Source organism: Lampris incognitus, chromosome 4, assembly GCF_029633865.1.
Source record: "Lampris incognitus isolate fLamInc1 chromosome 4, fLamInc1.hap2, whole genome shotgun sequence".
In the NCBI taxonomy this organism is placed as follows: Eukaryota; Metazoa; Chordata; class Actinopteri; order Lampriformes; family Lampridae; genus Lampris; species Lampris incognitus.
The window spans coordinates 50,421,351-50,439,020 of NC_079214.1; the positions used below are offsets into that span (position 1 = coordinate 50,421,351).

Consider the following 17,670-nt stretch of genomic DNA (forward strand, 5'->3'; position numbering starts at 1 on the left):
TTATATACAGTGCTACATGACATTATTTTGAGTTAAAGAACCGTTGCAATATGTTCCAAGGAGATTAACTTGTTTAACCGTGTTTAAAAAAAAACTACAGGGGGATGTAGTGTATTGTACCATATTGCTATCCGTAGCTGGAGGAACCCTGATGTAAAAAGAAAACTGTGTGGTTGTTCTGTACGTGACATGAGAGACACAAGTAAAGTTGACTGGAGTTGAAGTTCAAGCGTCCTGGCATTTGTTGTTGCATATGAATAGACTTAACAATGTACACGTGCATTACACGTGACAGATGACCATGCCATATGTGTGTGTGTCTTTGCGTGTATCAGAGAGAACATGCATCAGAGAGAGCGCACATCAGGGAGCTTAAAGTGATATTGGTGTTGGTCTAGGGCTGACAAATTGCAGACTTTGCTGGGCTGGGGCCGGGCTACGGCTGGAGTTTTTGGCCTGTGCAGGGGTCTACTTGGAAATCAAAAAGGAACTGAGAGGTTCAAGATTGATTCAGATTTGCGATTTGGTCTGGTGATGACAGACTAAATTGTACTAACAACGCCAAGTAAAATTCCTAGTGCATGTAATGCACACAGCAATAAAATAATTTCTGATTCTGGTTCATATACACTTGCTTATCTGTTTCGCTGAGGGACTATCTCAGTCACCAAACCAGACACAGATGGGGGAATACTGTAGGAATTATTTTGATATGAACTGTGATGTATTGTGGACTTCTACTTAATGTTCTCACTTAAAGATTTTTTTCAAATAGATTTTGTGTTTGTACTTGTGTGTTGGGGGGGGATCTTCTACATAGAATGTTCTCAATTTTAATAAACTGGAAACTTTATCCATGAATAGTGCAATAATTCTTTACAACACCAGAAAAAGTGGAAGGTGAAAGACAGAGACACTTGTCACATTGGAGGCTGATATGTAGCAACGAAGGACGTGAAGCAGGGACAATGGAGACACTGTTACAGGAAAATTCTTGCCCATCTTGCCCGCCTGCAAGAGGGTGCATTGAGCTTGCAGACGTGGAAGCAAAGGCACCAGGCACTGCAAGCAATTGCACATGCCTGGACTGAGAACCGGGTCCTCTTGAGGGGAAAGCTGCTGTTATCCACTGCTTCCCCTATGGTTAGCCCACTGAGGTCTTTCCCATTTCTGGTTAAAGAAGACATCACAATCTGATCTACTTCCTCTGATGTGGGCCCTTAGTTGCCCATGGTTTGCTGGCATTCTTAGGACAACAGCTAGAACAAAAAGGTGATCCTGGGCTGGCTTGGCCTGAGGCCCAAGGCTAGATGTCAATGCTGTATCCATACAACCATCTATTAGGATGCTGGCCATCCGTAGATGCTGGATGCTGGCCTCTACCTGCACACCTGTACAAGTACAGATGGTGAAATCAGCTGAGGAATGACCAAGAGCAGATGATCAGCAGGTGGTGCTCCCACAATTCAGCTTCAGCCTTCTGCCAGCAATGGCTGACTGAGTACAACGCCCAGTACTTGGAAATACCATGGCAGGACGTCAAGAGGCCTAGAGGAAAAAAAGGCCACTGGCCAGGGATTTATGACAATACGTGTGGGTGGAATGCTCTTTGTTGTAAGTGTTATTGTCAACACCCCAGCTTCTCCAAAGGTACCTTTGCAGTCTTTCCTATTGATTGAAATCTTTAAAAAATATGCTACGAACCTCATCATGCCAATTCACCATAGTGCAAAGGAACATTTCTTTCTGTTGGCCATGGTTGAAACCTAATGCAGTATTCAAAGGAAGTGATTCTGTATCACATATGTTGCAAGTAGTTGCAAAAATCCTCTATCATATCATCCAATGGGTTGGAATCTCAAAAGAGATTCTGAGCGATCAAAGCATAACAACTATGTCTCGGACACTTCACAAGGCTGTATGGATTAATGGATTGAAAATCAATTTGCACAGGCTCGTACCATTCCCACACTAATAGGCGGCCAAGGAGCTACAATGCAATGCCAAAGGCAGTAATAGGTTTCTGTAGCAAGACTGCTGAAATTGGGGTCAAAGCTGGATCTTCTGTTCATGGTGGAGTAGGTGCCCCATCCCTATTGCTTGCCTGAATGCTAATAAAAAGTTGTTCAAGCAAGTGGGATAGTGTTTGGGATCCCTTGTCTTATTTCAATAATGGACAGGGTGCTACATCCTCATGTCTCTTATAAGCCGCACTCTACTATACATCATCTAGCGTGAAAGCCAGCAGTCTTATAGTCCTGCAGTTTAGATGGGCATGTCTCAAAGCCAAACCAAATACTAAGTGTGCAATTTATCTGAGAGAAGCAATTACAACAGCAGCCATTTCAGCTAGCTGTAGGACATTTGTTTTGTAGAAAGGTGATGAGATATAGATAACTGCATGCTACTCTCACTTACATTCTTTAAATATGATAAGTTACCAACATTTTGGCGAAACATTTCAGAGAAAACCCCATAAAAATATGTCTAGCCATTGAGTGGATAGTCCTTACCCTTCACTACAACTGAAGTACCAGTTCACCCACTGTTTGGATCATGCCCCGCTGCATTGGCTCCATCACATAAAGGGTGCCATCATACAACTCACTAGTCGGTACTTTGCATTACACGCTATAATTTCAATTTAGGGAGCAGATGACAGTGACCATTTTCATCTCCAGAGCAGGGGGTGAGATCAGGAGAACAGTCAGCTGGTCAGGGGTGGGGGCATGTATATTTAATTAAGTGTATTTCAATTGGTAGGGAAAGAAAAGCCTGTAAATGGAGTGAACCTGAGTAGGATGAGAGACAGCCAGAGGGACTGTTTAATGGACTGTTTATTCATACAAATGAATAAACAGTCCATTCGACTGTTGGTTTTTTTTTTACATGATGATCCTGGTCACGTGGCTTGGGTCTTAGACTGTTCTAATGGCATCTGGACACTGCTTGGCATCCTGCACATCATATTCTTCATAAATTTTATAAGTCCATTATAATTCTGTTATCCTCTTTCAATGTTGTATTGTGTAAATTGCATAAACACACCATCTATTGCACGTTGTCCGTCTTGGGAGAGAGATCCCTCCTCTGTTGCTCTCCTTGAGGTTTCTTCCTATTTTTTCTCCCTGTTAAAGGGGTTTTTAGGGAGTTGTTCCTTATCCGATGAGAGGGTCTAAGGTCAGGATGTTGTGTTGCTGTCAAGCCCACTGAGGCAAGTTTGTAATTTGTGATATTGGGCTATACAAATAAAATTGATTTGATTTTGATTTGTTTTGTTTTATTCCAGGTAGAAAGATGAGCTTTATTATTACACAGTGGACTTATCCTGATGGGGCAATGTTCAAAGCATTTAAGCAAAGGGCAAACATACGCATTTACATTCAGTGTCATGAAAGTACATAACAGTTTACCGGATTGACCTCCCCATGTGTCCTTCCTAGTATGTACAATGTCATGTCATTTAACAAAGAACGGTATCAAAGAAGTATTGTTTCGGAACCAGCATCAAATTTAATGTGGCAACTATAATAATAATACATTTTATTTGTATAGTACCTTTCATCATCAGACAATCTCAAAGTCCTTGACAGTTAAAACAATAAAAACAGACAACAAAAATATCACTCAGTTAAATGAAAAAGATACCCATACTCGCACAGCAAGTTGGCAGGCAGACTCTCTTACCAGATCTGAAGTTTAATTTTCTTCCCATCTAACTCTATCGTCCTGATTTTGAAGTCAATTCCTGAAACAGAGCAAACAGACATGATTGACATTAGAAAGCACATTTACACCAGCCCTAACAAGCCGCTGGGTTTGGGGTGTGTAGCGCCGCATTATGTAATAACGCCGCATTATGTAATAATGTAATACATTTTCACATCATTATGTAATAACGCCACATTTCGTAATAACTTGCCGCATTTTGTAATAAAATTCTTGAACGCAATATGTCATAAAGTTTGCCGCATTTTGTAATAAGTTGTTACTTATTGCACCGATTATTACAAAATGCGGATGTTCCAGTTTTTTATGAAGAAAATGTAATAATTTGGTGCATTATGTAATAAGCCACCAAAATTTATGTCTTGATTTGAAAAAAACATAACGTCAGAACAACATTGATTTTAAGCATTCTAGCATGACTCAACTAAGAATTAATTTTACAAATTAGTAAGATGTTTCATTAGTCAAAACTTATTCAAATATAACTGTTTATTATAATCATAGAGAATGTGTTTGAATGTTCAGAGACAAAAACTGCACTAAATGCGTGTTACAGACACAAACATTATCAGTGCACTGAAATGTCAGGAGACATACACACATCTGCATTATGTTATGCATATATACGTGATAGAAAGCAGACAAAAGACAGAAACAAATATGGAATAGAAAAAACTTTATTCCAGTTCCATTTGTGTTAATGCAACATAGATGTCCTTTTCTATAGTGGTTAACAATAGTATAAACTGACTAAAAACAGCCTAAACAAACTTTTAAATCAAAATGAGATATTTCTAATCATGTTATTAAAATAAAAAAGAAGGCTAGCCACACTTGCCGATTAACAAAAAGATTTGTAATATTTCCAATGTACAAGAAATTTATTTACGACTTGAAAAAAAAACATCTTCTCTAGTAGCAACAGTAGAAATACCTTTTCCTCCAACATAAACTTCTCTTAAAACAACCATCACTTAGTAAGATTAAAGATAAACAGTCACAAAATTATTGAACTAGGTACAACAGACACATACTGTTCAAGGTTAAATGTGATCTGTCACATTTGGAAGTTCCTCCTATCGTTCTTTCCTTTATTCATTCACTATTTACATCATATCTCTCCTTCCTTCCTTCCCATACTATGTTTTCCAAAAAATGTCCTTGATTTTGAAATGTCCACAGCTTGTGTGCCTCAACAAGACCCAGGCCCTCATCCACTTGCTATTTTTTCCAAATAGCTCCTTTAATCTCGCTGAGAGACCACTCCCACGTCCAGCTGATTTATATAGCTTCATAATACTAATGACACTGTCACTGTCATGTTCCAACTGAAGGCTTTCAGCTAAAGATTCTCTGATGTAGATTTGAGGAAGAAATCGTGATGCAAGGTCTTGAAAAAGTTTAGAAACCCTGTTGAATACACCGAGCATTTACATGTCAGCATGTAGTGTCAACTGAATAACATATGCCAGCAATTCTGTCGGCAGGTTGGGCATGTCACAATTTCCATCATCATATAGAAGGGCATCATCATGGGGTATATCCAGGGGATCATCATGGTGTTCATCCAGAGCACAGTCATCTGGTTCATCCGTGAAATGGTGATGGTTTTCAACAAACATAGCATCATGGCATTCATTCAGGGCATCATCATGGAGAACATCTGGTTCATCATCTTCTTGGTTTGATCCATTCTCATATCTTTGACATGTCCTTTCCCTCTCAGCTTCCACAATATTCTCAATGAATGAAGACACTGACCCCTCCAGACTGAGATAATGTGATCCATGCTCCTCTGCAATATGTCCAAGGACCAGCAATGGCAAGCTTTCTGAGTATGTGTTAAGACTGAGATATAATAGAAGAGGCATCAGTTCCCAGTGTGGAGATAATGAGAAATTGGACATTGAAAATCTCAGCTGCCGTTTGTAGTGTGATGTGATCTCCGTAGGTCCCAAATTGTGACATGCTATCCAAGTATACATCCAAGTCATTTCCATCAACATAGTGAGACAAAGGTGTTCCATTTACGGTAAATGGATTAGACCTGAGATCTTGAACTATTTCATCCCTTAGGGTTGCTGCTGATCTGAATATTCCTAATGAAGCAAGCTGATCAGCTATGGCACTAAACTGGCAATTTCCATCGGGTGCTGGGTCAAACCGTACACTCACATCTAAGGAGTTATAGTCCCTCAGTCTGTCTTCATGTGTGTATGTCATCAAAAGTGGATGCAAAGTTAGAACTGACTTCAAAGATTTAGAGCGCTTTTTTTCTCGTTGCCGTGTTGTACTGGTCACATCAGAAACAACGAACCATTTTTCTTGCACTTTAGCATCACCAGGAATCTTGAACTGAACTTTGTATTTTGAAAGCTTTATGTTACGTTTCATGATCCTACCAGGCAACACGCGATACCGTTTTGAAACTCGATGGGCACCATCTTTCACTCTCACCAAAACAGCTTCACTGACATGATAAACAGATGGAGGATTTTGTTTAGATGCATGCTGGATCATCCGTTTACTGCAATGCTCAGTGGCTTTCTTTGCCATTGGTCTTTGTCTTCTTCGTTTTTCCTCAAATCTGAGCCGCTGTTTCAGGGAGGGTAAATTACTTTGTGGATCATTCGTGGATTGTTCACAAATGACACTGGATGGAGAACCTGCCAGGGGATGCATCACCGTGTTACTTTTTCTCCCATAGTATACTTGAAATGGAGACATCCAACTTAAAACTTCCTTTGGGTCTTCATTTAGCACTCGGGAATATGACGGCAAATGTTTAACCCAGTTAACCCCTTTCCTCTGACAATTCACAAGGTCATACATGATCTTTTTCCTCTGTGGGTCCTCTCTACCTTTCCTTGGCTTTTGGGATGGTACGGTGAAATCTCAATTATTCTCACTTGCATTGATTCCATCAGCCTTTGCACAGCTCCTTTAAACTCTCTGCCTTGATCATGCTGCAAAACTTGAGGTGGGCCATGTTCAGTGTAGATATCATAAAGATGTCTTGCAATCTCTGAGCTGTCTTTACTTTTTAATGGTTTAAGCCATGTGTATCGACTAAAGACATCAATCACAGTGAGGATGTATCGATATGTGAAATGGCCTTGCTTGATCTTCCACTTTCCCATATCAAGGAGGTCAATCTGATGCCGATCCTGTACTTCTTTGGCCCTGATGGGCCTCGGAATGGGTTTATTTCCAAATCTAGCCTTGTGGAGTTGGTAGCGTCTGGAGCAGTCCAGTGTTTTTTGAAACTTTCTTTCACTAATGCCAGAGTGTTGCTCATTTAGTCGCTTATTCAGCTTCCTCGCACCTGATCCCTTTGTGTCATCCAGACCTTTTTTACAATGCCACCAACTGCAGACTTCATAGCAAGGTCTCTCCATCCTCGCTCAGAGAGTAGAGATTCCTATTTCCCCACAGCCTCACCAGAGCACTTTGTTGCACTCTTGTACGTGCATTGACAGGAACATTGAACTCTCCCTTTAGTTTCTTCTCAATGACTTCATAGACATCTTTAGTCATTGATTGTTGTTGTCCATATCCCATGCAGACAACCCAAAGGGTACAGGCCACAATTATGCTGAACTGTAGAGCTGTCAGAAAATATTTTGTTTAATTGAATATATCACGTTGTTGTATTATGTTATAGCAGAAACTTACAGTAGTTTGCTGTTATTGGTCCCCGAAATTAATCTGTCATTTCAGAAACTTTCTAAAACCAATCTAGCATCTGCTAGTTTAGCTTATCATTGCTAATCAGATCAAGGTTACTAACTTAAAAGTTTGGGCTTTAATCTGTTAGCATTTCATATTAGTTGCAAATCAATCAACATATACATTTCTGAGAGATTCTCTGAATCTGAAATCTGATATTTGTTCATACCTTTCATCGTGTTGCCTTTCAAATATTTTCCATCTTAAGTGGTCAGAGGGCATGGCAAAACGGAAGCCAAAGTGTTTGGATCTCCCCCTGGTGGCTGGCTTTAGTACACGCACACATGCTATCGCCACTATGTTGTGAACCAAACCAAAAAATAACGTATAATGCTAGTCCAGTTAGAGAATTTTAATTTTTCCTAATTGTTATACATATTATGAATGCAGATGAAGGACAATAATTTTGATGGTTTATTAAATTAATTAAACTGCATTATTTTTTCTGTTTCATATTTGTTTTTATCTTTTGTCTGCTTTCTAATCACATAATATTTGTTTAACATAATGCAGATGTGTGTATGTCTCCTGACATTTCAGTGCACTGATAATGTTTGTGTCTGTAACACGCATAGTGCAGTTTTTGTCTCTGAACATTCAAACACATTCTCTATGATTATAATAAACAGTTATATTTGAATAAGTTTTGACTAATGAAACATCTTACTAGTTTGTAAAATTAATTCTTAGTTGAGTCATGCTAGAATGCTTAAAATCAATGTTGTTCTGACGTTATGTTTTTTTTCAAATTAAGACATAAATTTTGGTGGTTTATTACATAATGCACCAAATTATTACATTTTCTTCATAAAAAATTATAACATCTGCATTTTGTAATAACCAGTGCAATAAGTAACAACTTATTACAAAATGCGGCAAACTTTATTAAATATTGCGTTCAAGAATTTTATTACAAAATGCGGCAAGTTATTACGAAATGTGGCATTATTACATAATGATGTGAAAATTTATTACATTATTACATAATGCGGCGTTATTACATAATGCGGCGCTACAGGGTGTTACTGAGAATGGAGGACCTCTGTCCTGTACTAGCCTGAGTATAAGAGAAAATAACAAATCTGCTGAAGTCATGCAAAAGTCATCCATGCTGCATGGAAGAGAAGGGATAGATCATATAACACACATGGCCACAGATGAATTAGACAATAGGGAGAGCAAAGTGAAAAAAAAACCCTGATAGTGCCATACATGCAGTTTATACAACTAAGATTGTCCCAGTGATGTAATGCTTGATACCCAGTTGAACCTGGCAAAGAAATGTTGTTCTTTCCCAGTCCACAGAAAGGTCAGAATTCAGGGTCAGCTACAGGACAGAGGCTCCACTGCAGACAGGGATTCATTGTCTTGCTCAAGGACACTTAAGTAGGCAAATGCTTATAGTCAGCAGGTTTCTAAACAAGTCCTTCCTGTTAAATACAGTCTCACTACTTTAAATTCCACCCTGCGGCCCACTTGCCCCAACTTACTCTTTCCCTGAGATGCTCACTCACTAAGTTGCTAGCAATGCTATTCACTCACTGGTTCCCAATCTATCACTTGCCCGCCCACTCCTGTTTGCTCGCTCTCTCTTTGTCATGGTCAGTCATTCTCCTTCTAAGAAACAACTTTGCAAAAAAGTGAAAATGTCAGTGAGTGTCTCATCAAGAGAGATGAAAGTGCATGCATTGAAGAGGCTATCCAAAGTATCAAGTATTGATGTCAGCTTTGTGCTGCCTCTGTCTTGTCTACCTGGTGGGCCTCAGGAACCCCTAGCGCCAGATACCAAGCCTGTTAGGATAACGGCTGCATATCAAAATCAGGAATTCATCAACATAGCAGGTGGAAACCTAGAGGTTAGTGAGACTTGTGACTGCAAGGTTGAATCCTGCCGGGGATAATGTGGCTAAGAAAAGTAAAGTAGAAATGCTTTCCTACCTGAATTTTATGTTTTGTTTTTGTTTTTTTTCAAAAGCTGGCAGCCTTATTCTAAATTTCAGTTAACATCTACCCATACCAGCCTCTACATTTCAGAGAATGCTGGCCATCAACACGGACACACTTATTATACACGGGAGCGTATGATACACACCATAAAGATGAACTAAGTACTGCAGGGCAGCCACCTGACCTGTCATGAAAAAGGCATTGTTGTCAACATGCCATGTGATAAAAGAGGAAGACCACAGAAAGAGAAAAATTAAAAAGATGATTTTGCTTGTTTTCAAATGTTGATCAATTTCTGCTGCTATATTATTTATGTCTTTAACTTTATCATTATTGCTGCTGTTGCTGTTATGACTTGCTTTGGAAAACATGTCAGACAGGCACTCACTGTTGTAGATGAAAATGGAAAGGGTGAAGTCCTAAAGCCATCTAAAGAATCAGTCAGGACAGTGAGCCAGGGTCTTTTGTGTCTAGTAATTTTCGGGGGCATTTATACCTTTATGTAACTGTTCTCTTCTCTCACGTCTTTTTTTTCTCTCTCACTCTCTGAATGACGTCTTCTCCTTTCTCTTCTCCTGTGTGTGTGAATTTGGTGATGTGAGTCTCACCTGTGTGCACATGTAGTCTGTCCTACTCGCAGGTGTCCATGGTGACAGTGGTTGCCACCTAGACACTGCTTGGCATCCCCCTCATCACATTTTCTTTTTATATATCTTATAAATCCATCTAATTTTGTTATCCTGTTCCAATGTTATATCTTTCTGTCACTTCGACCTTCGACTAATGTTTTTCCTTGATTCTTCTCCCGTGTACGTATGTGAATGGTGTGATTTGAGTCTCCCCTGTATGCATGTGTAGTCTGTCCTCCTGTCAGGTCTACATGGTGTTGGTGGTCACATGGCTCAGGTCCTGGGCTGTTCTGGTGGCATCTGGACACTGCTTGGCATCCTCCTCATCATATTCTTCCCATATCTTATAATTTCATTATAATTCTGTTATCCTCTTTCAATGTTGTATTCTGTAAATTCTGTACACACAACAACCATTGCATGTTGTCCATCATGGGAGAGAGAGATCCCTCCTCTGTTGCTCTCCCTGAGGTTTCTTCCTATTTTTTCTCCCTATTAAAGGGTTTTTTTAAGGAGTCGTTCCTTATCCGATGCAAGGGTCTAAGGACAGGATATTGTATTGCTGTAAAGCCCACTGAGGCAAATTTGTAATTTGTGATAATGGGCTATACAAATAAAATTGACTTGACTTAACCCTGACACAGTGTAGCATCAATATGAACGGCCCTGCTCACATGGCCGTGGCGTCACTGGTGAGTAATTGGAGAGGATGGGGCTGGCTAGCTTGTCAGTCAACAATGTGGAAAAAAAAACCCAAGGCATAATAACACTATTCTGATTTATGTAGTTGGTGTCTACTGACAGCTACAATAGGCTTTTCAAAAGGATTTCAAAATACTGGTTTGTTATTATATTAAGGTTATCAAGTGATTCTTTCAAAATTAAAAAGGTAGATGATACGCAGACTTGAAGTTAAAAACAATTTGCTCATTCGTGTAATACAAGACGACCTCATTTGATGACTACAACACCGGTGAGCTAGTTAGGTACCAGGCTGCGCTCGGGAAGCAAACGTCAGTATTAAATTGTAATGAGGTGCCTGCTGGGCTTACACACAAGAGTGCAGGGCAGCACGAAAGCCCACTTGTGGCTCTGCAGCATCTTTAATGCATCTGTTAGCGACTGGCACTTTGCTGTAGGGGCCCCAACTCATTCCAAAATCCCCCCCTAAAAGAGCTCAGGCTGGCAGGATCAATGTCATTATTTAAATCCCTCATCAAAATCTACATACAGATATGCTTTCATGCAACATTTCCTCTTCTCCTAGGCTGTTATCTTAAGATAGTGGTTGGTTGGTTTAACCGTGCCTCCCTCACCCTTCAACCTGAACAGGATCCCAATCCCACTCTGATGGTTATTTTTCTCTTTTTTACTGCTGTTCTCTTTTTTTTATTTTGTATGTTTCTGTTGATTTATATTTATCGTGAAGGCCTGTATAAAGTTTGTGTTGGAAAAGTGCTATACTAATAATGATATTGTAACGTGCATGGATAAGAAGACACGCTGGCCGCTGGCTCGCGGGTCTGACCCTTTAGTCGAGCGGTTAGCGATGCCTCCTGCGGTGCGGGCGATACGGGTTCGCTTCCCGGCCGCGGCAGTTCCTGTGGTTGCGTTGTCCCCCGAATTCGCTACAATATATTTATTCAACATAATGTTATCACACAATTTCAATATCGCAAATTAAAGTGTTCATTACAAAATCCTAATCGGGGACAGCAAAGATTGGTTGAGTAGCACTGGGAATGAATTGCTTAATATTTCTCTACATTTGAATGATGTTATTCAATTAAATGTCACTGCCCATGGAAATAAGGGTCAACATAGGCCTACAACTATAGCAGCACTTCATGATAAGTTTTATCTCTATGTCAGCAACTACTTTATAGACAAAGGTGTCTGATTTGGATGTTGGCGCTCTCATTTAAAAGAAAAAAAAATGCAATTCTCATATGTTTTAACCATGTTGGAGCACTAGATAAGCAGGGTTTACTAAATCAAACAGTGCGGCACCACATTAGTTTTCAATAATGGAAAAAAAATCCCAGGCTGACATTCAAATTGTTTCCTGTGACTCTATAAACTTTAAAGCATCATGGCTTTGGTGTGCGAACTTGGTACTCAAGTTTAAAACAAGCATCCAAAAATTATTTGTGCAAATATTATTTGACCAAGGAGAACAAGACCAGTGAAATAATAAGCATATGCAAAAATGGCATTTACTCATGTCCATCAACAACTAAGCCTGGCAAGCCACAGATGTCATTTTTTATACACAAAAAAATAAGCTCTCAATTTGTATTTGAAGAACAGAGGTAGAGCCTACTCATATTATTCTACAAATAGCATCTTTCCATTGTATTTAAAGTATTGCGTCAGCATTTGCAAATGACAACTCGCATGTGGATTGGCTAACATTTGTTTACAGATTTCAGACCTTTTATTTCCCAAATGGTGAGCTCTAGTCCTATGGTTCCCAAATTTATTTTAAAGTAAAAAATCACTACAGCCATCATATCATAATTTGCTTTGCATCATCAGTTGCCACCCAGTTCACCCAAGGGGAGGGAGGAATACAAACAAGTGTGTCAGTGTGCAAGGAGGCACCATATAGCTAATATTTGTGAAGAAAGAAATAGGCCTAAGCATTGCTTGCTGTAGATGTGTGGTAGAGAGTTTTAAAAATATACAATTTAAGTATGCAAAATTATATTGCATTATTAAAAGCAGGCAACTTTAAGAGTCTAGCAAATTCTCTTTTCAGTTGCAAGTAACTCAGTCTTTTACTACTCTGGTTGACTTAACCATCAGTTCATTTCACCTAAACCCTTTTCCTCGAGTCCTTGGATACCTATGGATATATAGAATATCATGCGGAGTACCAGTGTTATCACGACAGTGTAGCTATGATATTTACCATACTAGTGAAGAGTCAAAGGTCACGACTCTTAGATGCATAAATGCCGGCAACAAAGCACCTAATTAAATGATTGCATTTGTCTATGTACTTTAAGTGGACATAGCCATCCATCCATCCATACATACATCCACTAATTCAGTGATGAAATGCCAAAGTAAGGCACCATAGATATAGTTCACATATCTGCAGAGAGACTATTGGTAACAATGACTGTGCATTGTCAATATCACACTTTATTTAATGCATATATCCCCCTTAAAGAAATGAATAGTTTCTGAATATTATTCTCTGAATATTCAATAAATTGCAGGTCTTATTCAGATAGCACAGGAAACATGTCTATAAGTGCTGAACATCGTCTCCATTTGTCTATTTGCTAAGTTAGTTGCTCAGGATTGTTATGTGCAACATAAGTCATGAGTTATGTGTGGCTCTTATGTGCAACCACTTCTTGTTGCGGGCTCTGCACACCAAGTACACCATAAACATATGTATCATTGCAAACTCTATCACACAACCAGGAAGGAGCAATTTGATAAAACGATATCACTTAAGTTGCATTTTAAATCAGATGGAAATACATGCGGTATCTAGTTGCCAAGGTCTGGATGAAGTTTCAGCACAACACAAAGACCTAGTTGTAGCGCTATTCTAGTTTCAATGGAATGTCTATAGGATTTTATAGGGCCCTTTTAGTAATGCAGTACTGGGAGCCAAGTCTATAGTAATGTTACAGCTTGATGAAAATAGTCCATCTGACAGTTACTGAGAGCTGCTCATTGGTTACTGTGATTATATCAAACATTAAGAAATCCACAAACCAACACTGTCATTTTCATTTTACACAGTCATTTAGTTAGCTAGACAGATACAGTCCACCCTAAGCTTTGCCATTCCCATCAGTGGATTGCAAGATTGTTAAACTATCAAATTTTCCTGCTATGAAAAAGAAAATTTACGCACTTATACAGTTAATAACACTTTTTTTTTCTTTATAAATGTCCACACGGCACCCTAACCTTTTAGCCCTCGGATGAACAAGGATGTGATGTAATGTGATATGAAGTGATGTGATTGGCTGAGGTGAATATAACTTAAAAATGTTATTTGTGGGGCATCCGGGTGGTGTGATGGTCTATTCCGTTACCAACCAATACGGGGATCGCCGGTTTAAATCCCCGTGTTATTTCCGGCTTGGTTGGGCGTCCCTACAGACACAATTGGGTGTGTCTGCAGGTGGGAAGCCGGATGTGGATATGTGTCCTGGTTGCTGCATTAGCACCTCCTCTGGTCGGTCGGGGTGCCTCTCCAGGGAGGAGGGGGAACTGGGGGGGAATAGCGTGATCCCCCACGCACTACGTTCCCCTGGCGAAACTCCTCACTGTCAGGTGAAAAGAAGTGGCTGGTGACTCCACATGTATCAGAGGAAACATGTGGTAGTCTGCTGCCCTCCCCAGATTGGCAGAGGGGGTGATGCAGCGACCACGATGCCTTGGAAGAGTGGGATGATTGGTCGGGTACAATTGGGGAGAAAAGCGGGGGGGGGGGAGCATTCGTCATTTGTCACAGGATGTGACAAATGGGATGTGTGGGTGGCAGGCGGGGACACACCCGGGACAAGCTGCCAGTCCATCACATGGCCAACACCTTCACACCTCGGGACAATTTAGTCCCTAAAATAGATGGCCTAAACAAAACTAAGTCAGAGTAAACAAAGCTAAAACAGAGTAAACAAAACTAAATCAAAGTAAACTAAACTAAATCAGAGTAAACTAAATTAAAACAGGGTAAACAAAACTACAACAGGGTCTACTACTACTACTTTCGGCTGCTCCCGTTAGGGGTTGCCACAGCAGGTCATCCGTTCCCATCTCTTCCTAACCTGCTGCATATCCTTTCCAGCTCCCCAATTGCAATTGCAATTGCGCCTGTGACGCCAGTTAGGATAAGTGGCTTGAATAATCAGAATCAGAATCAAATCAGAATACTTTATTCATCCCCAAGGGGAAATTGGGTTCTATTACAGACACTCAAGCACCTTTAAGAAATAAAACAACTAAAAACTAACAAGATACAAGATAACAAGAAAATAGAAACAAATAGAAACAAGAAAAACAGAAACAAATAGAAATAAAAGATAAAATAAGAAATAGAAATAAGAACAAAATATATTAACAAGCATGGTGCACATAACACCCTATCTATACTGCATTACCGCAGCACACAACAAGCAGCACAAACAAAACCCTCCAGGGTAAAAAAAAAGTCGAAGGGCCAGTCCAATGACCATTAACTCCGACTGGCTAACACTCTGAGGGAGGAGTTGTAAAGTTTGATGGCCACAGGCAGGAATGACCTCCTGTGGCACTCTGTAGTGCATTTCAGCAGAATGAGTCTATTACTAAAAGTACTCCTGTGCCCAACCAGCACATCATGGAGTGGGTGGGAGACATTGTCCATGATGGCACATAATTTCAACAGCATCCTCTTCTCAGAAACCACCGCTACAGAATCTAGTTCCACCCCCACAACGTCACCAGCCTTGTGGATCAGTGTATTGAGCCTGTTTGCATCCGCTACCCTCAGTCTGCTGCCCCAACACACAAAAGCAAACAGGAGGGCCCTGGCCACCACAGACTCATACCACATCCTGAGCATTGTCTGGCAGATTTTGAAGGACCTCAGCCTCCTCAAAAAGTAGAGATAGCTCTGTCCCTTCTTATAGAGGGCATCAGTGTTCTTAGCTCTAATAGATAGATGGATGGATGGATGGATGGATGGATGGATGGATGGATGGATGGATGGATGGATGTTATTTGTGGAGCAGAGGGCTTTTCTCTAAAATCTGTAAACAAATGTGAACCGATCCAGCAAGAACTACAAATATGGTGTAGCAGCCACTGTCACTTATGTGCCATCCACTCAAAAGTAAACAGTTCCCACCCTTAAAAAAGACATCTGTGGACCAAAGCTAACACAGGCAACCTAATGTCTTACAAACTACCAAACTATATAGAAAAACTGTTGTACTGTAATATTGATAGCAGACTTGGTAGATTAGCTGTACAACAGACGCATTGCCTCTTCATCATCACATTTTAATCCCCTTTCTTGTTTGAGTAGGGACGTGTTTGCTGCTGCACTAGTATTTGTCCTACCCAGCCAAAAAATTCAATAGCAGTTTAAGGAGGGTCTCCAACAATGGAGAAGATGCCAGTTAGTGTTATGTAACATGACTCCATGGTCCAGATGGACAACATAACAAATGGAGCAAAATCCTGGATTTCAGCTTTAAATGCAATATAGAAGTATTATTTGTAGAATAACATCATGTAACTACAGAAAGACTTTCTTCAGATGCAAATTGGTTGGTATTCATGTCAGGGTAATCTTTTAAAGATGATCGACATTTCTAAATCATGTTCTCTGCATTTATTTATTGGTATTTTTTCTGCATTTAATTAATTTTGAAACAAAACTGGTCCCATGAAAGTCAGCTAATTTTTTGTTGCAATACACTATGCTAACTAGCTTGGCTAACACGAGAGATGGGTGTATTCCTGTTCATAGCAAAAAGGAAGTCATGGATATTTTTAACAAACAAATGTGACCAACTTTCCTTCCTGGCCCTACAGAAAAAAAGTCAGTTTTCAAGAACCCAACGATAGTGTTTGGTGGCTTACAAGCTCTGTTTCCTTTCCGTCCTTTCCTGTGACACATGATGTGTATCCATGGTAGAGGCTGCAGTAGCCTAATGGTAGGGCTGGGCAGTAATTCAATATTATCGCTTATTGTGTTTGAATGGTATTTTATCAGAATGAAATTCTAATACCTTTGTATCATGATACACTTGTTACCCAAACTAATTACCTTGGGTTTCTCACAAAATGAAGTATGAAATATTTGAGGAAGTATTATTTGAAAACTAGTTTTGGTTTGGTTTGATGATGATGATGATGATTTATTTCCAACATGTAAATAAGCAGGATATAATATACAGATAAATTGCCAATAATCTGAAGTGATCAGCAAACCACTCACCTACACTTAACTTAATTCAGCTACTATACATTTAAAACTCAATTCCCACTGTACTGTATAGTTCAAATTCAATGCAAGTTGTGATGCACAATACAAACTCAACTACGGTGAACAACAAGAGAAAAAAAAGACATCAAAACACGAGAGAAAGAGAAAAAAAAAAGAAAAAGAAAAAGACTTCCTAATGCCATGTACCAAGAACAAACAGGTCTCATGCTACCAACAACCCAAATATCCACTCGGTGTCATAGAAAGAAAAAGAAATATAATAAGAAATGTTTAGCGATAAATATAACTTAGTTAACACAACTCTTTGTCATCCCTATATCTCTTGATAATCAGTCCTTTGTACTTCTTCTTGAACTGCAGTGTTTGTTGTAACATTTCATACACTTTACATTACTAAACAGTTCAATGTGATGAACTTTATTTGGCTCTTAAATATGGTATGTTTTGGCATATGAAAGCAGATACTGCAATATAGCCTACATAAGGTATCGTGAAATTTTTTTAGGTTTATCGTGATATTAAAATTTTCCATATAGCTCAGCACTTCTTGGAGGCTAGAAAAGTAAACTTGTGACTTAAAAGGTTCCTAATTTGAATTCCCAGACAACCTGCAGAAGGGAGGTAAGTGAAAGTTAATGAAAAAAAAACTTTCCCTTTCTTAATTAGTGT

The 17,670-nt window shown here is 39.5% G+C and overlaps 1 protein-coding gene across 2 annotated transcripts in view; it reads right to left on the bottom strand.

The window, feature by feature from the left end:
* The window catches only part of rab8b (RAB8B, member RAS oncogene family), a 41,817-nt gene that overhangs the window by 18,973 nt on the left and 5,174 nt on the right, over positions 1–17,670 (bottom strand). For both annotated transcript variants that reach the window (XM_056278378.1, XM_056278377.1), the window contains exon 2: positions 3,688–3,748. In XM_056278378.1, the coding sequence (XP_056134353.1) occupies positions 3,688–3,748 (61 nt within the window). The remainder of the gene's footprint in view (positions 1–3,687; positions 3,749–17,670) is intronic.